This window comes from Mauremys reevesii, linkage group 1, assembly GCF_016161935.1.
Source record: "Mauremys reevesii isolate NIE-2019 linkage group 1, ASM1616193v1, whole genome shotgun sequence".
Lineage (NCBI taxonomy): Eukaryota > Metazoa > Chordata > Testudines > Geoemydidae > Mauremys > Mauremys reevesii.
Window position 1 is genome coordinate 84,581,552 of NC_052623.1, and position 27,047 is coordinate 84,608,598.

Here is a 27,047-nt window from a genome sequence, read left to right on the forward strand (position 1 = left end):
CTGGCTCGGACTGGGGTGGTAGGCCAGGGGCATCGCCGGTGAGGGTCAACAAGCTGTTTGCATGTGATCTGCGCCAGGTGCAGCATCGCCTCGTCTCTGCGGGTGTCTCTTCCCGACGCCCGTTCAGAGTCTGCCTCCTGTGAGCAGCCCCAGGCGAGTTAGGAGCCTGAGCCAAGCAGCTGGAGCTGGAAGTACTGGGGCAGAGCAAGCCTGCAGGTGCATTTGGGCTCTTGGCCTCTTCCGACCAGGAAACCATCCTCAGCCTTTTGCATGAAAGAGAGAATCACTATTGCTTTGCAGTCCCACATTGGCTCTGTGCCACTGCTGCTGCTTTGCTGATATGCACCCTTCAAAGTGAATTTTTAGCTATTTAATGGAGGGCAAAATCCGGCCAACCCTGCTCTCTGTTATTCTGCGCTGCTTGCTATTTTGGACACTTCATTTGCTATTGAGCCCCATGCGCCTTCACCCCAACTGCCCTGGCCAGGGCCCCACATGCCTCCTCCAACCAACATCCCCCACCATACCCCCATGTCCCCCAACTGCTCCAGCCAGGGCCCCATGTGCCTCCTCCACCCCACTTTCCCAGCCAGACCCCCATGTCCCCCCAACTGAGGGCTCTAACTCAGGGTGCGGGCTCCAGGGTGGGACCAGAAATGAGGGCTTCAGGATGCGGGAAGGGACTCCAGGCTGTGGTAGGGGTGGTGAGGGCTCTGTCTGGGAGTGCCGGCTCTGGGGTAGAGCCAGGGACGAAGGGTTTGGGGTGCAGGAGGGGGCTCCAGGATGGGGTGGGGAAGGTTTCAGGTTGTGGGCGGGTGCTCTGGGTTTGAAGGGGCTCAGGGCTGGGGCAGGAGTGCAGGTGGCGCAGCAGGGGGGCTAAGGCAGGCTTCCTGCCTATCCTGACTCCGCACTGTGCCTGGAAGCAGCCAGCCGGTCCAGCTCCTAGCCGGAGGGGCACAGGCCGCTCTGTGCGCTGCTCTCCCGCTCAGGCACCACCACCATGGTTCATGGCCAATGGGAGTGTGGAGCCAGTGCTCGGGGCCTGTGGCCCCCTGCGTAGGAGCTGGACCTGCTGCTGGCAGCTTCCAGGGCGCAGCGCAGAGCCAGGACCGGTAGAAACTAGCTTGCCTTTGCGCTGCAGCACCACTGACTGGACTTTAAACAGCCCACCATCCCGGCCAGGGCCACCATAAACCCCCCAATGCCCAGCCAGACCCCCCACAGGTAATCCCCGCAGTCCTCTGCACTGTCCATCCCCCCCCCATTGCCTCAAAATGGAGATACCCCACCTACAACCTTCATTAGACCAAGAGTCTGCCCCCCCCCCCATTTCAGACTCTCCCAATGAAACAGGATCCTTTAGCCTCTCCCCTGGGATTTCCCCCATTACATTGCTCGGGTGGGGGGGCAGGACCCCTCTCAGTCCTCCTCATTCTGCCGCCATATCCCCTCCCCCGCCCCCCCCACTCTGAGGTCCCCCTCAGGCGACACCTCTCAGTGCCCCTCCCCCCCACAACCCCCCCAAGTCTCCCCCCTCGCAGTCCCCGCTGGTGCACGTGCACCACCACCAGAGATGCACCCCAACACCAAGAAGGAGGGAGCCACACACAGCTGAGCTTTTAATAAAATACAAAATAAATAATAAAACAATAAATAATAATAATAATAATAATAAATTGGCGCCCGGCCGACGCAAGGTACAGCCACAACACAACCCGACCCCCCTCCCCCCGGCTGGCGCACCACACCACCAGCCTGGAGGAGGCCCAAAGACTGACCCACAAGTTGGCAGGGGCTCGGTGCCCCCGCCCCCAGTCTGCTCCCTCCCCTCCCAGTCCCCAAACCACAGCCCCTCCCCCCGACTCCCTGAGCCGGCCGCGCGGCGGAGACGAGCAGCGGGCGCCGGGCAGGCGCAGCGGGAGCCCGGGGGAAGGAAGGAGCCCGAAAGCGAAAGGAAAATCGAGGCAGCAGCATCCCCCCGCCCTTGCCCGGGCCGAGTCACGGAGCCCATGTGACGGGCAGGCTCCAGTCAGCTGCTTCAGCCCCACCCGGGACCGCTCGCTGCGGTCAGGCGTGTGGAGCAGCGGCCGGGGCCTGCCGGCGGGGGCTGCGCCGAGGGATGAGGGTCGGTTGGCACCGGGAGCTGCTGCTGCTGCTGCTGCTAGTGGTTGGGCTGCCTGCCTCCCTTGCAGGATCCCAGCCCCAGCAGCAGCGCACGTGGCCTGTGCCTTACAGGTGAGTGGGTAGTCTGCACAGGAAGCAAGGCTGGCTCACCGTGTGTGTAGCACTCCCACTTTGGGGTTTTAGACACTTAATTCGGAGCCTCTTTCCCTCTCCTCTTTGGGTGAGTGTGTGTAAACCAGACAATTTAAAGCTTCCTTGTTCAGGGGGATCACATGGTTAAAAAGGCCTAGGTTGAGTGTCAGCCTGCAGCACTACAGTGACCCCCCGGGTTTGATTGCAGACGTTGCTAATCCCAGGAGAAGTCTCTGTTTATCCACGTAGCTCTTTTTGAAATCAAAGGGCTGACTTGTATCAGTTGGGATTATACAAGTGAGTAACATTTTGCAAGTTGCAGTTTTGGTCAAAGCCTTAAAAAAAACTGAAGAATGGCCATACTGGGTCAGACCAATGGTCCATCTAGCCCAGCATCCTGTCCTCTAAAAGTGGCTGGTGTCAAATGCTTCAGAGGGAATGAGCTAGTTGGGCTAGATGGACCATTGGTCTGATCCAGTGTGGCCATTCTTATGTACAACACATTATAAATCAAGCCATCTCTGAACTGTTTAAGCATAGAAACTGCAACTGCTTCCCTTTTTCTGCCTGTAAAAGGTAGATTCTTAAACAAATACAAAAAAAAAGGGGCAGTCTCTGAAAACAGGTTTCATAACTCCAGGAAGTCATTGGGCTTCACTGGTTTGAGTTGGCAAAAAGTTTTGTGAAATATTGTGTAACTAATTAAGATGGCTTTTTTGGTTTTTGCTTTCAAAATTCCAGTCTAGATTGAGGAATTTTGTATTGAGTCAAGAGCAAGCCTGAAAACTGCAGATTGCTGAAAGATGTTGAGGTCACCATTGATTTCTTTTCTACAGTGATTTTCCATCTTCTAAGGGTGTTGTTTAAGTGCCCTAAAAATTGGAGCATCTGTGTCAGGACTCGAACCATTTTAGTAATTTTTTACTAGTTCTAGTACATTAATAAATCTAGTTTGCCAACGGACTGTTTAAGTGAGACACCTTTTTTCTGATACCTGTTTTAGTTTGGTAGAATCCATCCTTGCATTTCATTATTGTACATAATGAGGTGTTAATAGTGATATAGTTAAAGCACCTGACATGCTTTCCATTTAAAACTCAGATTTCCAGAGAGACTATAAATCTGTACTAACGATTCCCTACTGGCTGCAACTGAACCTTTTTAAAAATAAATAAATAAAAAAATTAAAGTTTGGGACTTCTTTTTTAAGTCATTCAGAGTAATTCCTTCTTTGTCAGTGGCATCATATCAAATTCTTAATTTACAAGTAAGAGAATAGGTCCTGTAGACTTGACCTGGAATCTGAAAATCAAGCTGTGTTCTTTCTAACTGGTGGATTTTGGCCACAAACAGTAATAAGTGCCCTAATTTTTAGTGATACTTATAATTTTATTCTTATTGTTGTAAGCAGGAGCTGCAGGTGACTGAGGCCTCAGAAAATCAGGTCAAAATATTTTGTAATTGTAACTTAGTTAACAATCGTTATTGATGCATCAACTGATATAGAATCCTGCTCACTGTTCTGTGGTTGTATAGAATCTTCAGTGCTAACAGAAGTTAATTGTACCATAGAATTTTTTTCTTTAATTTAAATTAAATATTCAGTGTTATAAAGTGAGAAGATAAGATTCTGAATATACACAGGGAGCTGATCTGTTGAAGGTGATATTTTTGCATAGCCATTTTTTGTTTTTCCTACGTTGTCCTTTGAGCATCTGCAGCTGTTTTTGGTGAACCAAATATGTTAAATATTTTCACACACATGCTCTCTCTCTCTCTAATGCATGTGAGCTAATTAACTTTATTAAAGGTAGATACATAAGATTCCAGTCCTGCAAACACACATGCTTAACTTTAATGCCAGGAGTTGTTTCACTGATTTAATTTTATTAAGCTATATGCAGTCCACAGAACAAATTTTAATCTGGTTGATTATTTTTTTATTTTAAATTAACAAATACAAAAGCTCCAAAGAAACTCAGCAATCAAAATTACAATGGAAGAATATTTAGGATTCAATTCTGTATTTCTTTCCTCTCCTCTATAGCTGGAGCTTACTACTGAACACAGATGAAATTCTATGTCTGGTAGGAAGTTTCAAGCCTGCTCCATAGCCTGTACATTTAATAAACAAATGGAATTGTGTATGTGATTGTAGGAGGATTTTGGGAGAAGGGATAGTAATACGTGTAGAAGTTTTGTCTGACTTATGTGGGGAAGGACTTGTGGGAGGGGGTAGAGTGGGGTGTTAACTATTACATCTAGTGAGTGTATGGGGGATGGGGGGCGGCAGTGTGTTTCTAGTATCAAAGACTGATTACTGAATACTAGAAAGGAAACAAAACACATAGTAACTGTGGGATTGTTCCTCCATCCACTGAAGTCAGTGGGGAGGTTGCCGTTGACTTCAGTGGGTGCAGAATTAGGCCCTATAATTTCAAACTTGTTGAAGTAAAACCAACCCTTATGAAGCACTGTGCTGCCCACGGCTTCCAGCCGCCCCCATTGGTTTGGAGCGGCAAACCGCAGCCAGTGGGAGCCGCGATCGACCGAACCTGCGGACGCGGCAGGCTTACTCTGGCGAGCCGCATGCCAGAGGTTGCCGACCCCTGATGTAGAGTCTGTTTTTCAGTTATTGTGAGAACAAGGTATGATTACCTAGAATGAGGTTTAATGGGAGAGCTGAAAATCTCTGGAAGAAATGTGTGGATTTCAGATTCTTAGGCCTTCTTTATATGGGGGAAATTGACTGGCATCATTATTCCAGAATAGCTGTTGAGGTATAATTTAGCTATTCCAAAATAACTCCCTTTTGTTGACACTCTGTTTCAGAATAAAAGTGATCTCATTTCTGAATAATTACTCCACTTAGTGAGGAGAGTAATTATTTTGGAGTAAAGTCACTTTTATTCCAGAATAGTGTCTACAGGGGTGCTATTCTGGATTACTTATTGCTGAATGGTTATTCCAGAATAGCTATTTCCTGTGTAGAAAAGCCCTTGTGACCAAATTTTGAAACAGATCTTAAACCAACCTCTAATCTTGTGGCCACAGTGTAGTGTGTGCAAGTACATTACAGTGCAATTAACATTGTTTCCCACATTAGACGTCTAAATTTTATTATTTGCACTCACATATTGGAGATGCAATTTTAAGCCTTAGTCCTACAAACGTGCACCTGAGTAATCCTATGAACTCATTTGTATATTTTTTTGGGGGTTGGGGTCTTATGACTTTTAAAGGTGCTGCACACCCATAGCTCCCATTGATTTTAAGGGGAGCTCCAGGTATTCAGAACTTCTAAAAATCAGGCCATTAGAGGCTGTTTTGAAAAGTGGCTTTTAAAATAAGTGTCTTTGTGGCATGCTACCTTTCCTTTGAAGCTACACTGAAAGTTTTCCATGCTTTTGTTTTTAAACGTAGGCGTTTTGATTACCGGCCGAAAACAGATCCCTATTGTCAAGCTCGTTACACTTTCTGTCCTACTGGCTGTCCCATTCCAGGAATGAAGGATGAGGATGTCATTGAAGTCTATCGATTACAAGCTCCAGTGTGGGAATTCAAATATGGGGATCTGCTTGGACATTTGGTAGGGTGATGTTTTCATTTAACAAAAATGTATTAGTTTCAAATCAGTTACATTCAGCAGCAAATGTCAACAGTAGGACTTCATTCATTATAATATTTCAGCATAGTTGTGTGGAGTATTGGAGGCTATGGGCTAGAAAACTGCTAACCTGGAAACAAGAGTTATGGGAGTAATTCAAGACAGATTAGGAAAAGAACACAATGTGGTATTTTTGCCCTTACATACCAAGGATTGGAAATGTATTGTGTGTGCGTTAACTTGTATTTATTTGCATTTTTGCATTGACTTTAACATCACTTACAAAGAACACTTTGAATTGGTCCTTTATGACAAAATATCTGGCTAGTTTGTAGGAAAGATCTTGTTAATCTTATACATCTACAGCTTTGTTTTTTTAAATGAAGAAGTAAGATCTCACAGTAAACAAAGTCTGATTTGAATTAAATTTTGTATGAACATAGATACCTGTCTGATCTGAATAACCAGCTGCAGTCTGCCCTGTGGATCACTCGCTAACAGTGTTGCCAACTCTTTCGACTTCTATTACAAGTCTCACAATATATGGTGTTTCTCTTAAAGCCTCAGCTCCTGGAATCATGTGAATGCAACAGAACCTCAGCTGCCTTTTTTTAAAGTAAATTTCTAGCTGTTATGGTTGCAGAGGGAAGCTTAAATATGTGTACTCTAGAGCAGTGGTTCTCAAACTAGGGCTGCCGCTTGTTCAGGGAAAGCCCCTGGCGGGCCGGGCCGGTTTGTTTACCTGCTGCGTCCACAGGTTTGGCCGATTGTGGCTCCCACTGGCTGCAGTTCGCCGCTGCAGAAAGCAGTGCGGGCCGAGGGATGTGCTGGCCACCCTTCCCACAGCCGCCATTGGCCTAGAGCGACGAACTGTGGCCAGTGGGAGTTGCGATTGACCGAACCTGCGGACGTGGCAGGTAAACAAACTGGCCCAGCCTGCCAGGGGCTTTCCTTGAACAAGCGGCGGCCCTAGTTTGAGAACCACTGCTCTAGAGAGTAAAAAATGAGAAGGCAAATAAACTGAATCCAACACTTATTGTTAACAGCATGAATTTTAAGGTAATTCCATGATCTTGGGGCCTGACTCATGATTTTTGAATGCTTGTAGATGGCAACACTGAGGTTTTCAAATGGTTTACATTACTTTGTACAGGATTGGGTCCACAAAAGGATCTTCATTTGTTGATCTTTGGTCCACAATTTGGGGTATGGGGGGGAGGGGGGATATGCAGAGATAAGAGGAAGTTTGATGCCTAACTCCGATTGAATGGCTAACTCGTAATTACCACTACTACAGGCTGCAAATGAGCAAGTGCAGGATACAGACAAGTATGATGTGAATCAGTATTTGTGTAATTTAGTGTGGTACATCCCATTTTACAGAACCCTATTTTCTAAACTATTGTACAGTAGGTAAGTAATGGAAAGTGAAGTTGGCACTACAAAACTGTTTTTCTTTGTGTTTATGACCTTTCCTCAGAATATTATGCATGATGCTGTTGGCTTCAAGAGCTCTCTAACTGGCAAAAACTACACAATGGAATGGTATGAACTCTTCCAGCTCGGGAACTGCACATTTCCGCATCTCCGGCCTGACATGGATGCACCGTTCTGGTGTAATCAGGGAGCTGCCTGCTTTTATGAAGGAATAGATGATGTTCACTGGAAGGAAAATGGGACCTTGGTTCTGGTGACCACTATATCAGGTAGATTTCAGAATCCTGTGGTGACACTAATACCATACTATATTAAGACAGGCTCACATTCATGTCAGACAGTATCTTTCCACTCACTTTTTGTGAGTCATTTGCAGTGTAGGGTGATTAAAGCTGTTAATTTGAAATTGAAATAATACTCTTCTAGTTTTCTTAATATAGGAAGTGATATGGTAATACTGTCCTTTGAACAAGCTATGCTAAAAAGATGCTGTTAAGTGAGAATTGCTTGGTATGTCACGTGAGCACCTCTGCAAGAATAGTGGAGTCTTTTGAATGTAAAAATAGCAAAACAGCTGAACCATTCTGGCCTCTTTTCATATACTTGTGCTGGAACACAACCTCCTGCTGTGAAGTGGCAGATGAATTTTTAAATGGAAAAATTGAGAGAATTGTGTTTTGCTCTTGAACCAATAAGTAGGACATAAAAGGAAATGCTCTCAAGAACAGCTACAGTCACTCATCTCTTTTTTTCCCCAACTGTTGTATCATAAAACTGCAAATAATCCCAGTAGCAGTAACAGGCCTATCTATCACATATTGCAGGACAAGTGGTGTATTTATTATACTTAGTCTTTTTGTATAGCTCACCAAAATAGCTTCTTGGTTCAGTCTACGTTATGGGCTCATCACTGCTCCTCAATGTGAAACTGAAAGGCTAGGATAAAAATAACACTCTCCTTAACAAATACTAAACAAATTGCATGCAAAGATCATACAAGAATCTGCTGCCTTTTAAATAAAATGTATAGAAGTATTCAGTATATTCACCTAGCCTGCTAAGTCTCTGGCACACTCTACAGGCTGCTTTTCTGTCAAAGCAGCGAAAATCAGATTAAAACTACACACCTATGTGTTTCAAACGCTAACGTGATGTGTTATTTTACCTAAGTTCCCTTCCATTTTCATCAGTTTGGCACCTCAACCTTGGAGTCTGCAGATTCCATCTGACTGATGCTGCTAAATAAAAAGCAGCCCATATAATGTGACAGAGCCTTAATTTATTAAATACATGGGCCTCCTCCATATTGATTAGACGTCTACACCAGTTCTTTCATATCTGTTGGTAGCCTCTGGTACTGTTGATTGTAATGTATTTTTGACCTTTCCTGTGGGTCCTAGCAGGAGTGGTTAGAGTATCACTTGTGAGGTACTTTCCTCTTGGGGAGATGCTATAGTGTCGTTTTGGCAGGTTGCTCATTTTCCCAAGGGACTTTTGTGAAGGGTAATCCTTGACTCCATTCCATTTTCCCTGTTCTCTGGCACATATGTGAATCTGCTTGGGGAGAAAGTCAGATGGTTTGGGTTGTACTGCTGCAGCATGTTGATGACACTCATACATCTTTGACCTGAATCTCTGTTACCATGTATCTTGTATAATCGTATGTACATGTGCAAATTGGGTGTACATAGGACTTGCCAGACTGGATCAGGTCCATGGTCCATCTACTCCAATTTCCTATCTCTGACAATGGTCAGCAACAGGTGCTTCAGAAGCAGGTGCAAAAAAACTACAGTAGGGAGATGTGGGATAATCTGACCCCCCTGATTGCTTCCTACTTCTTAATTAGAGATTGGCTTAAGCCCCAAAGCATGAGGTTTTATATCCCTTCCAAAAATGTTTAGCATTGATTGTTATAACACTGGATGTTCTTGTTATCCTTGTAAATGCCTAATCCCTCTTTTAATTCTTGTTAAATTCTTCATCTTGGTGACATCCAGTGGCAATGAGTTCCACAGTTTAATTATTCATTGTATGCAAAAGTATTTCATCAGTTGTGAATTTGGTACTTCTCAGTTTCATTGACTGTCCCCTTGTTCTTGTATTGTAAGACATGGAGAATGAAATTCCTGATCAACCTTCTCTAGATCTTTTGTTATCTTATACACATGTATCAGATCCCCTCTTACCTTCCTTCCTGAGGTAAACAATCCCAATCTTTTCAATCTCTCTTCATGAGAATTTTTCTTCACCCATAATCATTCTTGTCAGCATCCTCTGAACCCACTCCAATTTTGCAATGCCCTGTTTTAGGTGGGGTAACCAGTATTGCATATGGTATTCCAAATGAGGATGCACCAGTGTTTAATAGTGGTATAGTATTTCTTACACATCCTAAAACCTTATTTGCTTTTTGGAACACAGCTGCATATTGAGCAGTGGTTTTCATGAATCTGTCTACGTTGATGCTATTTCCTGCGGCCTACCTCCAGGCCAGGGGTGGCCAAACTACAGCTGCAGGATTGCCCCCCTCGAGCCCCACGCCACTCCCTGAAGCGGCTGGCATCATGTCCCTGTGGCCAGGGTGTGTGGCGGGGAGCAGAGGGCTCCATCCGTGTGTTGCCCTTGCTTCCAGGCACCGCCCCCCCGCAGCTCCCATTGGCCGGGAACGGGGAACTGTGGCCAATGGGAGCTTCGGGGGAGGTACCTGGAGGTGTGGCAAGCAGTGTGCGGAGCCCTGCGTCCCTCCTTCCCCAGGGGCTACAAGGACGTGGTTCCAGCTACTTCCCGGAGCAGAGCGGGGCCAGGGCTGGCAGCCTGCCTTGGCCCCGGTGTGCGCCGCTGCCACCCCGGAGCCCGAAGCCCTCCTGCACCCCGCCCCCCAGCTCCCTGCCCTGAGCCCCCTGCTGCACCCTACACCCCAACCCCGGGCCCTGAGACCCCTGCTGCATCCCACACCCCTTCTGCACCCCAGTTCCCTGCCCTGAGCCCCCTGCCTGCACCCCAACCCCCTGCTGCACCCCAACCCCCTGCCCTGAACCCCCTGTCTGAATCTCAACCCCCTGCTGCACCCCAACTCCCTTCCCTGAGCCCCCTGCTGCACTCCACACCCCAGCCCCCTGCCCTGAGCCCCCTGCTGCATCACACACCCCTTCTGCACTCTGAGCCCCCTGCCTGCACTGCAACCCCCTGCTGTACCTCAACTCCCTGCCCTGAGCCCCCACGACACCCCTCATGCCCCCTCTGGGGGCAGGGAGGGGGTGGAGTTGGGGTGGGGACTTCAGGAAAGGGGTTGGAATAGGGGCAGGGAAGGGGTGCAAAGAGGTGGGGCCTCATGGAAGGAATGGAGTGGGGGCAGGGCCGGGGGCAGCAAGGGGGGGTGTCAGTGATGTGGCCCTCGGACCAATTAACTAGCCCTCATGTGGCCCTCGTGGTCATTTGCGTTTGAAACCCCTGAGGTAGTTCAATTTCCCCGCCTTCAATTTGCATTACTTTGGATGTACCAACACTGACCTTCGTCTGCAGTTGTACTTTCCATTTATTTATCTTGGTCTATCACAGTCATCTCTGGATGTGACTAACTCTATAACGTCTCCAAATTTTGCTACCTCACTACTTGCATCCTTTCCAGATTGTTAATGTAGTAAACATCACTGGACCTAGCACAGAACCTTGAGGTACCCCACTGTTAACCTTGTGCCATGATGAAACTTGACCATTTATGTCTACTTCTTGTTTCTGTATGCTAACCAGTTTTGATCCATGACACTAATTTGCTTCTCACCCCAGGGCTAATTAGCTTCTTTAGTAGATTCTTGTTAGGGACCTTCTTGAAAGGCTGTTAAAGTCAATAATTTATGTCAGTTGTTTCTCCTTTGCCCGCTACTTTATTGACCTATTCAAAGAATGTTAAGAGATTATTGAGACAACTTCCCTCTGCAGAAACGTTGTGATTAGGCCTCATTGTATCATGATCTTCCAGGTGTTTTGTTATTTGGTTTTTAATTATCGTTTCAATCAAGTACAGCTGTTAGGTTTACTGGTGTGTAATTCCCTGGGTCAGCCTTGGAGCCTTCTTAAAACATAGATCAGGGGTCGGCCACCTCTGGCACGCGGCTTGCCAGGGTAAGCAGGGCCGGGGACAACACCCTAGTAAGCTCCCTGGCGGGCCGGGCCAGTTTGTTTACCTGCCGTGTCGGCAGGTTCGGCGGATTGCAACTCCCACGCGCCACGGTTCACTGTCCCAGGCCAATGGGGGCGGTGGGAAGTGGCGCGGGCGAGGGATGTGCTGGCGGCGGCTTCCTGCCACCCCCTTGGCCTGGGACAGTGAACTGCGGTCAGTGGGAACTGCGGTTGGCCGAACCTGCCGACGTGGCAGGTAAACAAACTGGCCCGGCCCGCCAGGGAGCTTACCCTGGCGAGCCGAGTGCCAGAGGTTGCCAACCCCTGATATAGATATCACCTTTCTGTCCAAAGTATACTAGCTGTTTTTTAATGATTGTGTGTTTTTAGTAGCCAGTGTGCCACTTCATACATAAGTTTCTTCAGCACTCTTGGACATACATTGGGCCTGGTGACAAGGTGCTTTATAAATTATCAGTTTGCTCCATCACCTTGTCTTCTGACACCTCAATGTCTAGTAGTACCTCTTGTGTATTACCAGAAAAGAGCAAGTTTGAGGTAACTGTCTCCCTGGCATCCTCTATGGTGATGACTGAGACAAAGGAATCATTTGTTCTCTCAGCAGTGTCCCTCCTTAATTGCTCCCTTTCATTCCTCTGACTCAGTAGACCACCAGTTCTTTTGCAGGCTTCTGACTTCTAATAGACTTACAAAATTTCAGTTTGTTTTTATACCTTTTTAGCTGTTTGCTTTTCAGAATCCATGTTAGCCTCTCTAATTTCCATTTTACATACTGCTTGCTGTAATTTGTGTGTGTTTATTGGTTTCATTGGGATTAGATTTCAAATCTAGAAAGATCTATTTGGCTCAAATAACCTCTCTAACCTGGCCATTTAGCCAGACTGATTGCCTTTTACTTTCCTTGTTCCTTTTTGTTCAGAGGTATACATGCCTTCTGAGACTCTGCTATTGTTTCCTTATGCCATATCTAAGGATTTAACTGCCTTTACTTTTGACTTTAGGGCATTTTTGACTAGTCTCCTCCTTTTTTTATTGAAATATTCTTGTCATAAATATACAGATAAGGGTAGCATCAAATCCCTCTTTTACCTGTAAAGGGTTAAGAAGCTCAGATAACCTGGGTCCTGACCAAAAGGACCAATAAGGAGAGAAGATACTTTCAAATCTGTGGGGGAAGGTTTTGGCGTGTCTCTCTCGGAGCCAGCCAAGAAACCAGGAAGGGAAATTACATGTTCTTAAGTATATCTGAACTAAGCATCTAGTCTTGCAGAAATAGTAAGTAATAGCAGAAAAGAAATGCGTTAGATTACCTTTTGGTTTAACTTGTGAATTTTCCCTGTGCTAAGAGGGAGGTTTATCCCTGTTTTTGTAACTTCAGGGTTTTTCCTAGAGGGGAAATCCTCTGTATTCTTGAGTCTTTTGTTGTTCTTTAAAGTACTTACCATCCTGATTTTACAGAGATGATTCTTTTACCCTTTTTTTAATTAAAATTCTTCTTTTAAGAACCTGATTAATTTTTCATTGTTCTTAAGATGCAAGGGTTTGGGTCTGTGTTCACCTGTACCAATTGGTTAGGTTATTATTCTCAAGCCTCCCCAGAAAAAGGGTGTAGATATTTGGGGAAGGTAGGGCTCCAAGTGGCCCTCCCTAAGTGTTTTTTTTAAATCACGTGGTGGTGGCAGCGATACTAAGGCTAGAAAGGAATCTTGTGGCTTGGGAAAGTTTTTAACCTAAGCTGGTAAAAATAAGCTTAGGGGGTCTTTCATGCGGGTCCCCACATCTGTACTCCAGAGTTCAGAGTGGGGAAGGAACCCTGACAATTCCTTTCTAGGATGTTGAATCTAATTGTATTGTGGTCATTACTACTTAGTGCAGGGGAGGGCAAACCACAGCCCGCGGTCCGGATGCAGCCCGTCAGGGCTTTCAGTCTGGCCTGCGGGATTGCCAGCCCTGTGGCGCAGCGAGGCTAAGCCAGGCTCCCTGTCTGCCCTGGCCCTGGAAGTGGCTGACACCATGTCCCTGCGGCCCCTGGAGGAGCGGGGGCAGAGGGCTCTGTGCGCAGGCACTGCCCCCTGCAGCTCCCATTGGCCGGGAACGGGGAACTGTGGCCAAAGGGAGCTTTGGGGGTGGTACCTGCAGGCGAGGGCAGTGTGCGGTGAAGCCCCACCCCCAGGAGTGATATAGTATAATCTCCAGATCCTTGTCTGCTGTATTGTTGCCTACCCAGTTATTCTCCATTTTTGTATTTGTGAATTTGAGTTGTGAAGTTTAGTACTTTGCACTTGTCTTTTAGATAATTTCATTTTATTGATTTCAAACCAATTTATCAGTATCATTTTTGAATTCTAATCCAGTCCTCCAAAGTGTTTACAACCCCTCCTCCTTGGTGCCAGCCACAAATTTTATAAGCATAATCTCTGCTCCATCATCCAAATCATTAATGAAAATATTGAACAGTGTCAGATCCAGGACAGACCTCTGTAGGACCTTCTTGTAGGTTTTGGTCCTGATGACCTTGGGGCCCAATCTTGCAAAAACTAAGCAAATCAGCACTACCAAGAGTCTGCAGTTTTGGGCTCCTAACACCACAGAATTTCTTGTGCAATTGTGGCTTTCTGGTATTTTCACTGTGATAGGAGAATGCTCTGGAAATCACTTTCTTCATTGCTCGGACGACGGAGTGTGTTGACCTTCAGAAAATACTGTATGGCACTTTTACTCCCTCAGACCTTAACTTAGTAAGAAATGTGTGTGGGCTGAATTTCTTCAGCGGGTAGGTTTGAACATTTTTTGGGTAGCTTCTGCCAGTTTTGAGATTTACATTTTGTAATATTTGAACATCACTTTAAAGGGGCACAGAGTTGCTAGTAAGGGCATGTGTTTTGAAACATTAAAAAAGTAAAGAAGATAATTTTATAATTTCAGTTGCATGCCCAGTTCATGCATAATCTTTTACTAAGTTTGTTGCGGGCAGTGCTTTTTATTTAACGATAAAAATCCCAGCCTTGTGAAGAGAGGGAAACACCATCCCACGATATACACTGCAGTACACCCCAAGAATATGAAGTGTAATTAAAATTCCTCTGTGTGCAGCATACAATGGCAGGGTGGCTGTTAATACAGGATTTATGACTTGCTGTAGTATGAACCTGAATCTTAGGCAGTTCCAAAATTTCAACCAACAGTGATAAAAGAATTGGGTGGTTGTTGTTGTTTGTATTGCAGCTATGGAGCCCCAGTTATGGCCCAGGAGGACCCCATTTTGCTGTAGGTGCTGTACAAACACAGAACAAAAAGACAGTTCCTGCCCCAAAGAGCTTCCAGTCTAAGTACAAACAGGAGAAAACAGGTGGATTCAGACGGACAGGGGAGTACAAGGAAACACTGAGACAATATTGGTCAGTATGACAGGCAGTGGTCTCAGCAAACCGTTGTCAAGTGTTTTGTGGGCTTTGAGGCAAAGGGGCTTTTTTAAAGGAAGGATTTGAAGGAGAACAATGAAGTGGCTTTCTGAGTGTGTATGGGGTGCCCCTCTGAAACAGTGAGGGGCAGCATGGGAGAAAGCACAGGTGCTTATTTGAAAATTTAATAAGTAAGTGATGGATGCTGGCATCATGGGTCAATTAGAGGCTAGTGAATGAGAGATGGCTAGGTAGAGTAGGGATAGGCAGTTAAAGGCTTTACAAGTGAAAATCAGCAGCTTATATTTGATGCAATAGAGAAAGGGGATGCAGGGGTGGGATGGAAGAGAGCAGTGATGTGGTCAAGGAACAGGCTAGGAAAAGGGTCTTTGCAAGAGCATTCTGAATAGATATGAGAAGGGCAAGACTGCAGCGGCAGCCGATTTAGCACGGTAGTGAAGACAAGCCCTTAGAGTTGTGTAAGGCATGTGACTTGGCACCATGTGACATTTCGATTAAAAACTAGAATGATATAAAATTAACGTGGCACACATTAAATTATTAGAAACTGTCTAGTTGATAGGTCTCAAAATATAATTGTAAACAGGAAATCATCATCGAGTGGGTGTGTTCCACAGGGACAGGTTCATGGCCCTACACTATTTAATATTTTTATCACTTACCTGGAAGAAAACATAAAATCATCACTGATAAAGTTTGTAGATGATACAAAAATAGCAAGAGTGATAAATAATGAAGACAGACCACTGATTCAGACTGATCTGAATTGCTTAATAAAGTGTATGCAAGCAAACAATGTGTGTTTTAATATGGCTAAATGTAAATGTGTACATCTAGGAACAAAGAATGTAGGCCATACTTACATGATGTGGGACTCTATCCTGGGAAGCGATGACACCAGAAAAGATTTGGGGTCATGGTGGATAAACAGCTGAATATGAGCTTCCGTGTGATGCTGTGGCCAAAAGAGCTAATGCAATCCTCAAATGCATAAATAGTGGAACCTCTGTTTTTATAACCCTATATTTTACCTCTGTCTGTATCCCTGTATTTGGCACTGGTGTGATCACTACTGGAATACTGTGTTCAGTTCTGGCATCCACAATTCAAGAAGGATGTCGACAAATTGGAGAGTTCAGAGAAGAGCCATGAGAATGTTTAAAGGATTAGAAAACGTGCCTGATAGTAATAGACTCAAAAAGGTCAATGTCTTTAGCTTAACAAAGAGAAAGTTAAGGGATGACATGGGGAATAAATGTTTAATAATGGGCTCTTCAGTCTAGCAGAGAAAGGTATAACATGATCCAATGGCTGGAAGTCAAAGTTAGACAAATTCAGAGTGGAAATAAGGTGTAAATTTTTAACAGTGAGGGTAATTAATAAGGCTAAGATTTTGTCATGAACATTTTTAGTAAAACTTACAGACAGGTCAGGGGCAATAAAGACAAATTCACAGAAGCCCATGATCTGTCCCTGACTGTTACTAAAAATATCCATAATAAAATGGGAAGGGGCTGGGCAACTGCAGGGTGGCTAGGAGCTCTGGGACCCCACCACCTGTGGGGCAGAGAGCTGCAGGGTCCCCCTTCACCCTCCCTGGCAGCAGGAAGCTGCGGGGTCCCCCTGTTGCCCACAGCAGCTGGGAGTTGCAGGGTACCCCTGCTGCCCATCGCGGCTCAGAGTTTGGGGACCCACTGCCTCAGGTGGTGAGAGTACCTCACAGCTCCCCGCTGTTGCAGGAGGCGGCAGGACCCTGCAGCTCCCAGCTGACGGGGCTGAAGTCACGGAGGTCTTTGGAAGTGAAGGATTCCATCACTTCTGCGACCTCCATGACGAAATCATAGCCTTAGTAATTAACCACTGGAACAATTTACTAAGGGTTGTGGTGGGTGTTTGGATGTTTATCTAAAAGGCATGCTCATCGTGAATTATTTTGTGGACGTTCTATGGCCTGTGTTATACACAGGGTCAAACTAGATGATCACAATGGTCCCTTCTAGCCTTGTAATCTATGAATTGTATGCATTTGTCAGTATTGTTTTCATAATGCTTATGGACATTTCTTATTTTTATGTTTTACAGGAACAATGTTTAACCAAATGGCAAAATGGGTACAATGTGACAACGAAACTGGGATATACTATGAAACCTGGACAGTTCGAGCAAGTCCTGACAAGCATGCGGTAGTGTGGTTTGAATCTTATGAATGCTCGAAATTTATATTAAGAACATACCAGAAGTTGGCCGATTTAGGGGCTGTATTTAAAAAGATACAAACAAATTACACCAGCATTACTTTGTTTACTGGAGAACCCATTTATCTGGGGAATGCAACATCTATTTTTGGACCTCTAGGAAACAAGACAGTGGCTGCAGCCATAAGAGATTTCTACTATTCATTCAAACCTCCTCAGTCTGTTGAAGAGTTCTTCTTGAATGTCTTAAAAATAGTAGATCAGGTTGTCTTGAACCACCAGTTTTACCTCTTTTACAACTTAGACTACTGGCTTTTACCTATAAAGTCCCCTTACTTCAAAATAACTTATGAAGAGATCCCTTTACCTAATGAAGATAATACACGGGCTGGTTTGTAATTATTTCATGAGGTGTAGGTTCTATGGATATTCAGTGACTGTTCTGCCCTGCCTGGGGTGAAGAAAGAGTCCCCTTTCTTGCTAGCTGCATTACAGCCCCAGAATTCTCAAGGGGTTTGGACCTGTCATTGGCCACATGGTTGCAAGTCATCTTCTGCTTCGTAAAGAGGGGAGTCTACAGGAGCTGGTTACCAGCATCACAGTGGGTTGCTAGCTTGACTCCATCAAAAATCTACCTTATACTCGTTGGAACGCTGTACGTTTCATATTTGAAAGGATGGAACTGGGACCAGTTGTCCTGGAACATGAGGAAGTCAGCAGACATGGAAATAGGTTCAGAGCTGGTGGTAGATTACAGCTGTATGCTGATGACTCCTTTGTTAGAAGGTGGTGGTGGTTTGCTTTTGGACAGCCTGACACCTTACCAGAATTGCTAAAGAAAGCATAGATAAGGCTGGCTCCCCTCAGATCCAACCTAAGTCTCTTACACAAATGAAAGTAGTATTGGAACTGACTAGCCAACACAAATCATGCTAGGGTCCATATGCTGTGGGGAGTGAGGAGGGCCAGCGAGGCCATAACCTAACCACTTTTGGCCAGACCAAACGTGAGTGGCCAAGTCCCAACTTCACTTGCTCATGATGGACAGGTAGCTGGGCTTAACGTGAGTGGTGCTGTGACTTTACACACAGGCTTTCAATGCTATTCACTCAGATTGGACAGGGTGGGGATCATGGGTAAGTGTGATAGGCATGGGGGGCGGGGGGAAGTAGGGAGAGGGGCACCTGGGCAGGGGGAAATCTCTGGAAGCCCCCCCATACACACTTTAAGTAGTACACCATGGGCCCTGCTAGGGCCTTCACCATCAAAGGGCTACAGTAATGATTATTTTCTTCTCACCTTAACTCAAAGTAAATGAGATTTTTCAGGTCAGTGCTTGAGATTTGTTTCCACTTAAGCTTGCTGTTTGTGAAGGAATTTGGCTAGCTGTGCTGCCTTCAAAAATTCATATTCACAGAGTTGAAGGAATATGAAACAAAAGAGCATTAATTCATTTTTATAAAAGAACCCACACCACCTTCAAGAGTAGGTACAGAGTGGCTGTCAGAGTACTGCTAGAAGTCTTGATGCATCATCTTACTACTTAAATTCCAACATACCTCTTTAAAAAAAGCCTGATTTAGGCATAAATAAGATCAATATCAATGTACCATAGTCCTAAGGACCACAGCACTTGTATGGCTTTTTAAAAAGTATTATACTTCAGTATTTTTCATATGCAAGAGATGGATTCTCTTGTAAAGAATTGTAGGAGCCAGATTTAGTAAAAATATTAATAATCTTAATTATTTAACATTTTTAAAAGCATTAAAGTTATTAGTGCTTTTTAATAGCCTGCTTAATATGCATGTCACTGACTACACAGGCTGCAGTGGACAGATATCTGCATTAAAGGTACCATTCCAGTTAGAGCAGTGAAGTATTAAGTAGGAACAGATCATTACTTTGGGATATCCAGCAGTAGGTCCTCTGCAGCTCTGAATTTGCAAGTGACTGTAGAGAAGCTTTTAGTGATGCTTTTTCAGCTGTAATTCTTTAATAGCTAGGGCACTATTTCCAGTCTAACACCTCGCAGCTACATCATCTTTTTTAAGTGTGCAAAATCTGACTATGGTTCTAGGGAGTTAGCATCTGAACACTTGGCTATTGGTAACCTGCTGAGGTGATAAGTATTGATGGAAGAGGAATAATCACATCTAATTTGAGTTTGCAGTCTGTTTGTGTAGTACTAGGATTTTATGGTTGTATTTTGTATAATTTAGAATGAAGAATAAAGCATGTATTATATGTATTGATGTATGATATGATTTGACCATATTCTGCCACCCACCCTTTCTGAAACCAGAAAGGAGTGGCCTAGTGTGCCATTGGTAAAGATGCATCAGCCAGAATCTTGTGTCTGAAGCTGATTTCAAGGCAGTAAGAGACATTTAGGGTCACCACTTTGTTGTAGGTTTAAAATTAGCATTTTTGAAATAATGCAATGATTGTTTTCTCCTGCATTGCAATTTGATGTTCCTGTTCAAATGTTCTATGTAAATCAATCCTGTTTTGTGTGTGAATGAGGAAAGTGTGTGTTAGAAGATAAGTGTGAAGGCCATCACCGGACCAGATGTTCTTGGGAGGAACCAAGAACAGATGTAAAGATGCCAGGAGATTGTAACATGCCCCTATTCAGATGTCAAAGGAGGGCAGATTGATAACTCTAAAGATGAAGCAGGCACCTATCAATCGGGACAAGATAGCTGAGATCAAAACCAGCATGGGGTAACTCCCCGAGAGACTGATGAAGGAACCAAGATAAAGATCAGAACAATTTAAGAACACAAGCACTTGTCAAACAGCAATTGAATACAGCATGATAAGGCAAAAAACTCATTGGTCCTAATGAAGAAATATTACTATATAAACAGGGTGCTTTGCCATGAAACTTTGGGGTCATCCTGCCAAGACTTCCCCAGAGGATTGTGTCGTGACCAACAGAACCCAGCTCCTCCCTACCCGTGATCAACCTAGCTGGCCATTAGGTTGCTCCAGACTCTGGACTGGTAACGATAACATCAACTGGTGTGGGTGTGTGTGCGCGCGCTAATTGTTGTATCTCCAATAAACACAGCGTATTACTTTTTCCCCTGAAAAAGGTTGTGGGTGCTTTTTATAAGCATAACATTTGGAACAAGTGACTGGTTACAGAAGCAACATCAAAACTTGTAAATTGTTAATAAATACTTGGTCTAATAACAGTGGGTAGCATTATTCCTTTCATGTAAATGAACACTCTGCTATAGAATATGCTAACATAGCAGTGGTGGTAGAGCTGCCAAGGTTTGATTATAAAAGCCCATGTTAGACCTGAGTTATACAGCACCGTCTCCCTCTTACTGCTACAATTACTACACTTTCCCCTAACATTCAGTATATTTTACATTGTAGAAGACCTAACAAATTTAAGGCAGTCAGTTAGTGAAATGTATTACAGAACTTGCCAAGTAAAAGCTAGAGACTGATAGCTAGAATTTTTGACCCATAGGAGGAGGGCTCAAGGTAGTTGATGTTTGGTACATGGAAGCACTACAGTTTTTTTTTTTTTTGGGCAGGTTTGGAGCAGGGCATGTTGATTCCGAAGTAGCTGCTTCACTCAGTATCTGCCACTGCCTCCAACAAACAGTACAGTTAGCTTGATGATTCTACTCCAGAAACTAGCAAATAAAAGTTAGTGTTGCCAACTATGTTCAGTAGACTCTAGCATGAATAGGAGCAATTCACACATTTTAGAGCTATTGTCTAAAGCTATACATAGAAATAATTACATTGGGTAACATTTTGAAGGTTATCTTTTAAACTATAAGATTGTGGCCTTCATGCCGCAATTTGAAAACACTATCAGGTGGGCCATCACTTGGTTTAAAGTAGCTGTATCCAGTCCATTGTCCACTGAGGGTGACAGTTTAAGAAGAAAATACGTATTTAAGGATGAATTTAAAGTGTGTTCCTTGAGCAGTACACTATTACTTTTAAACTCTTGTATTTAAATCAGGTGTGTTACTATGGGGAGGAACAGTGGCCATCTCTCCTCACTTCCCTGGAGCAGCAGTTCTGGCTGCTGCATTGCTTACCAGCCTATAGGAGCCTCAAGGAGAACAGGTTGACTGGCTCTGCCTGAGCTTAAGGGAACTTTAGCAAAGGATGGCTTCCTTCTGTATGGAACTGCCCAGGAGAGGGGACAAGGTTGAGAACCAACAACCAGTTATAGATGACTCCCACATTATCCACCCCTGCCTTTCCTCTCCTTTGATCTTTCAATTTGTCTCCTTTGTTTAGGCTTTAGGGGTGATTATCACTAATTTCACCAATATAGGAACAGAAATATAGTTGCCAGACTAGTGGTCCACCTCATCCAGTATTCTGTCACTTTAAAGGCTAGTCCCAGATGCTTCAGAGACACCCTACGGCAGGCAGCTATAGGATAACCAGCTTCCTGGAAAAATCATTCTCACCCTGAGAGGCCTAAAGCATGAGGGTTTAAGATCCTTGATAAAACAGTTGCATTTACTGTAACTACTCTGCATATTTCCGTGAGCCACATAAATCCTGATCCTGTGTCGAACAAGCAGTGTTGCATCAATGCAAAACCCTATTGTGGATAAAGGCCCAGATTTAAAAAAAACAAAACAAAAAAAACCTGGGAGCCTAAACATAGGCTTCTAAACAACAAATATGCTTTTCAGCCAGGCTAAGCACAGTGTTCCTCCGCCGCACATCAATTAAACAAAAGCCAACAACATACTTGGCCAAGGAAAGCTTGAATTGTGGGGGTATGTTCTGCCAGTGAAGATAATGGGTTTGTTATAGTAAGTAGCAGCAGCAGCACAGCTACACCAGTTATTGAAATTAGGCTAGATAAGACCTTATGTTTAGTGAACTGAATCTTTAGTGAATACTTCTTTTGTTTGTAGACAAACACCAGGAATTCACTAGTTTGAAACTCTACTTTTGCCTCCCTGCCTTTCATTAAGTACAGTTTGAGCAGGTTAGGTTGGGAACATGAGAATTTCCCTTGGAGTAAGGAGGGCCACAGATCCGTGATTGAGGGGGTCCTCTGCTTTAGGCAGCTTTGGAGGAATATCTGACTGTTCTCAGCTGGTAGGTTTTACACTGCCACTGACTGATGTTTCCACAGCCTAGACACTATCTAACCACTCTATATCGGGCCATGTCTGCACTACAAACTTTGGTTGATACAAGTTACATTTGTGTATAGCTGCCAAAGTTAGTCTGGCGCTTGTTGGTGTGCATGCTTGGGTCTGCACAGTATGTACTTACTAGGAGTGCTTGTGTCAATGCAAACTGTGATGCATGGTGGGTAGGTAGCCCAGCGTGTCACATGCCACCATTTGGCACAATGCATGGCACTCGCACTCTGGAAGTTTTTAACACTGGCTTGCTTTACTGAGATTAGTCCAAAATGACCAAAGCTTTGCTTCACTTCATTAACTAGACCTACCGAAAATACAAAGAGGGCAAGTTTAATGCTATTAATTCCAGCAAAGTAAGTGGAGTTGATGAATTTAGCTAACATGTCCAAAACCTTCAACTTACAGATTGTCATATCACTAAGTAAGACATTTTAGTGTTACTACAAATTGACCTAGATTATGTTAGCATTTGAGTATATGCAACTTGTTTGTAAATTAAACATGTTTGAAGTATTTAAGTCAACTCCTACAAAAAGTAAACTTGAAGCAGAAGTTTGAAGTAGTCACATACACTTTGAAAGTAGCAGAAAATGAGCCTCAATATTTCTTAAAGCAGATTATAAACATCTTCCACTAGAAATATCACTATTGATTTTATATTGACTTCCTGGGAGACAAGCCTACTCCCTTTGAGGTATGGTGTTTTTTTGTTTTTAAATGAGGTGATGTTTCAGGTGGGTGTGTTTTTGGGGTAGAAGTGTGGGTAAATATGCGACTTTCATACTTATGGGGGAAAAGACTCTTTCATTTTAAAAAGAGTTAGTATTTCCTGAAGACAACCAAACTGATGTGCCTGATCCTCTTTAAATGTCTGAGCCACATCTGGCTCCCCGAAACTGAGAATGCTTTGTCACCACTCACTGGGGACTGAACAGTTGCAATGGAAGGTGGAAGGCCTTGTCTACTTCAAAGTGTTTCCCTTTTTCGACCAACATTGCTTTAAGGTTGATACTATTCATCATTTTTATACCAATACTGTTTCATTTTTGATTGAGATAGGACACTACCTGGAGTGGTTTTTGTATGCATTGTTTTATCCACCTTCATTTAACCCCCCCACCCCCCAAATTTCACACTTCTCTTTATAATTGCATAGGATGAAAAATTAACTCCGCTTGGGGGCAATTCACTTTTAATTATACTTATGGAGCCTCCCTCTACTTCGGCGTGGGCAAACTTTTTGGCCCGAGGGCCACATTGGGGTTGCAAAACTGTATGGAAGGCCAGGTAAGGAAGGCTGTGCCCCTCAAACAGCCTGGCCCCCAACCCCTCCCCTAGCTGCCCCCCTCAGGACCCCCGAACCATCTAACACCCCCCCCGCTCCTTGTCCCCTACTCCCTACCCACCCGCCCCGATTGCTCTGACCCCTGTCCATACCCCTGGCCCTTGACAGGCCCCCCCCAGGACTCCCATGCTTATCCAACCCCCCCATCCCTTGACTGCCCCATCTCCCTGACCCCCCCAACCCTTATCCAACCCCCCCAGCCCTCTTAGCATGCTGCTCACAGCAGCATATCTGGCAGCCGTGCTGCCCAGACGGAGCCAGCCACACTGCCAGGCAGGAGCGCACAACCCCACAGCCCAGAGCGCTGCCCATGCAGCGGTGAAGCTGTGGGGGCAGAAGGGACAGCGGGGGAGGGGGCCAGGAGCTCAAGAGCCAGGCAGGACGGTCCTGCCAGGCGGATGTGGCCCGCGGGCCATAGTTTGCCTACCTCTGCTCTACTTGCATCTTTTCTCCTCAAGATTCAATAGTCAACAGCATGTATGAAGCAGAATGAAGAAGCTCAAATGGATAAATTCCTAGTGATGAGGCAACAATTTGAGGTGACTAGGGTGTAAGTTAATTGCTTTACTTTCCATACACAGGTATTCTCAACCAATGCAGTAAGTAGTGGCCAGTACTGCTTACCATAGTCATACAATACCAGTGGGATTTGGCCCTACTCCTGCATCGCTCACCTCTCCAAACAAGGCTTTAGTCACATTACTGGAAGAGATTCTGCCACATGCATGCTTGAAGTAATCACTAGTAACAATTATTCCCTAGAAAATCTTGTAATGGCATTCTAGTATCACCGTTCAGACTGTGACCATGTGAAGTACCAGTATCAAAGTCCATTTACACAAATAAAGGCCAAGAAATATCGAAGTATTTAAACACCAAACTTAGTCTTTGTAAAAGAAAATGTTACGTATATTGACACCTTTGTACAAATAAAAGCAATTTTAGTGCTATATTTTAACAAATTCTAATACAAAAAAATTGCCTACTCAATAGAATGATTCTTAATCACAAACCTCTACAGAAACATATAGCTTTACTGTTAAGATGTCAGTCCACTGAGTAATGCTTGCTCAAAAACATTATAAAGTTAAATATGCCCATATTATAAATTTTACAGTTTATCCTCAAACTATACATTTGGAGCAAAATGAACATTAGAAGTAAACAAAATCTACTTAATTTATTACAAGAGCTAACTGTACAACCCAAAAATGGAAAGCATGCCACCAGCAAAGTTCACTGTAGGCTAACATTTTCTTTGATCAAAACAATTTATAAATTGTACTTTTGTGAAATTGTACATCTAATTTCTGCATATTGCTCTATTTCACACAGGTTTGATGCTCTGAGTTTTAAATATGAAATGATCTGAAACTAGTTGAAATAAAGGAATACAAAAAATGGATAGCTATCAAACAGTCACTTCATATATGAACATTTCTGAAGCTAGATTTACAGAATAGCAATTTATATAGTTTAGGCAATTTAGTTACAAAGCCATTTTTCTCTTAAATTTGCAAGCAGTTAATGGGTCTTCCAAGATGGTTTTTTTGGGGGGGTCAAATGGCTCCTTAGACTCCTTTTAAAGTTCAGTGTTCACTCTGCTCTATTCTCTTTACTTAAACAGCCATTACATTTAAACGTTTCTCTGCATGTTTTTAAGCTTCCTCTTATCTAGAAATATATGCAGTACTCCAGCTAATCAAATGCTGCAAGACTGATTTTAACTTTTGAGAAAAGCCTGTCAGTTCCAACTAGTGTCAAAATATGGTATATCTACAATTTCTTCCAGAATACTTCAGCTTTCTGAGCTATAACTAATATTTTAAAACAAGTTTAGAAATGGCTCTGAAGACCCTAGAAATGTCAAGTTTACATTAGAAAAATGCATAGAGGAAAAAAAGCTTTTGGTAACCCTCATCTATAAAATACATTGTTTGCAAATTACTCATCAGAAATTAAACAAGTAGCAAATTTAATATTTTTAAAGTGTCTAAACAATACTTTTGTTGTCTTGCCTCTTAATTTACTACTATGTAATGTATGAGTTTCATAGCCTACTAAATGCTCCATATAATCTTAAAATTCTGTAGTTCAGGCAGTTCATGTAATTTAAACACTAGGTAACTGCTATAGTCTGCAGTAAAAGCATTCAATCTCACCTCCCTTTTTAAGTCAATACAAATCTGTCTGTTCACTATTAGTATCTATATCAAAGTAACAGATAAAATATTGTAATTCATAGCTAATATTTTGCAACCACAACTTTTAAATTTGTCAATGTTTTCAAATGTTATTTACATAAATTTAGGGTCATTGTCAATGGCAAAGTGAGAACCTAAAAACAGACTAATTTTATTAGAATGAAAGTGTTTTCTGGAATATCCAGGTTTAAGCATAGAAAATGTGGATTTTAGAAATTAGTGCTAAACATGACATCAATTTTCTAATCAAAGCAGTGACATTACAATAAAAATTATAATATTAAATAAGACTGTGGTAAATTGCAATATGGTATTCTCAAAAGTAAGGTGCTATTTCACATGCCCTAAAGTCTTTAAGGACTTTACCATGTGGGCATCATGTCTGGGAACCAGACTCTACCAAGATGCTTTGACACTTCCCAATGAATCTGCTCCAAGCTGTACTTCTGATCAGGAATCAAGACTTCTTCCATTATAGACAGCTGAGAGAGGCGGCCACCACACATCTTCACAAACTCAACAAAGGCACTGCACGAAACTTCACACTCCCCTAGGCCAATAGCTGACAGATTCTTACAGCGTTCTGCAATACGAATAAGCTCTTCATCTAGTGGCCGTAATCCATTGGCGCACACAACCAGTTCAACTAATCGAGGACATGTCATTCCAACACGACCAAGTACATCTTTGCTTACTGACCTCCCAAAGTAAAGGTGGGTGACAGGGGTTTCATAACGGAAGAATGGGTCAAACTCCTCTTCGTATAAGAAAAAGTACATGACTAAGTTTACTTTGGGAGAATGCTTGATGAAAGCATCCCAGCTGCTCTTCTGAATTGTGTGGAAGTGAGTCTGTCCAGGATTCTCACTGACTACATCAATGCGCAAATGTTCTAATCTGACGTGTTTCTCAGAAGATAAAGCAAGCAGAAGCTCATCACTCAAGAGATGGTAGTTCAGTGCCAACTCACGTAAACCATGACAATGGTCAGCCACGCAAAGGATACCTTGAAAAAAACATCAAAGTGTTAATTCGTATTCAGGGAAAATATCTTATAAATCAAAGCGAGTTTTCTTGAATGTAACCTCAAACAAAAATTAGCTTTTGCGTGTCAAACAGAAGCAGGAGTTCTGAAGTGCAAAACCCAGAGTAACCTAGAATATCTATATTATGAGTTACAGACACTGAAATAAAATTATCTTAGATAGGATGCTTATCAGCATCCTTGTGAGTAATTCATTAATCTCAAACTCCAGCCATAAAACCTTGTCATGACTGTACT

General features: G+C 43.7%; 2 protein-coding genes across 10 annotated transcripts in view; one reads left to right on the plus strand and one right to left on the minus strand.

The window, feature by feature from the left end:
- The first annotated feature begins 1,863 nt into the window (after positions 1-1,863).
- CLN5 (CLN5 intracellular trafficking protein) lies at positions 1,864-19,605 on the plus strand. 5 transcript variants are annotated; one of them, XM_039520141.1, is made up of 5 exons: positions 2,165-2,235; positions 4,304-4,343; positions 5,680-5,845; positions 7,344-7,569; positions 16,948-19,605. In XM_039520141.1, exons 2-5 carry the CDS (start codon positions 4,327-4,329, stop codon positions 17,457-17,459), a joined length of 921 nt encoding a protein of 306 aa, XP_039376075.1. In that variant the 5' UTR covers positions 2,165-2,235; positions 4,304-4,326; the 3' UTR covers positions 17,460-19,605. The 5 variants fall into 5 exon arrangements, with proteins under 5 accessions (XP_039376074.1, XP_039376075.1, XP_039376077.1 ...); XM_039520142.1 differs by lacking the exon at positions 2,165-2,235 and adding an exon at positions 2,373-2,553; XM_039520140.1 differs by lacking the exon at positions 4,304-4,343 and having other exon boundaries at positions 1,864-2,235.
- Positions 19,606-24,112: 4,507 nt separating this feature from the next.
- Positions 24,113-27,047, minus strand: part of FBXL3 (F-box and leucine rich repeat protein 3) — a 31,861-nt gene continuing 28,926 nt past the window's right edge. For all 5 annotated transcript variants that reach the window (XM_039481759.1, XM_039481752.1, XM_039481785.1 and 2 more), the window contains one exon: positions 24,113-26,771. In XM_039481759.1, coding sequence (XP_039337693.1) covers positions 26,128-26,771 — 644 coding nt within the window. In that variant the 3' untranslated portion in view covers positions 24,113-26,127. The remainder of the gene's footprint in view (positions 26,772-27,047) is intronic.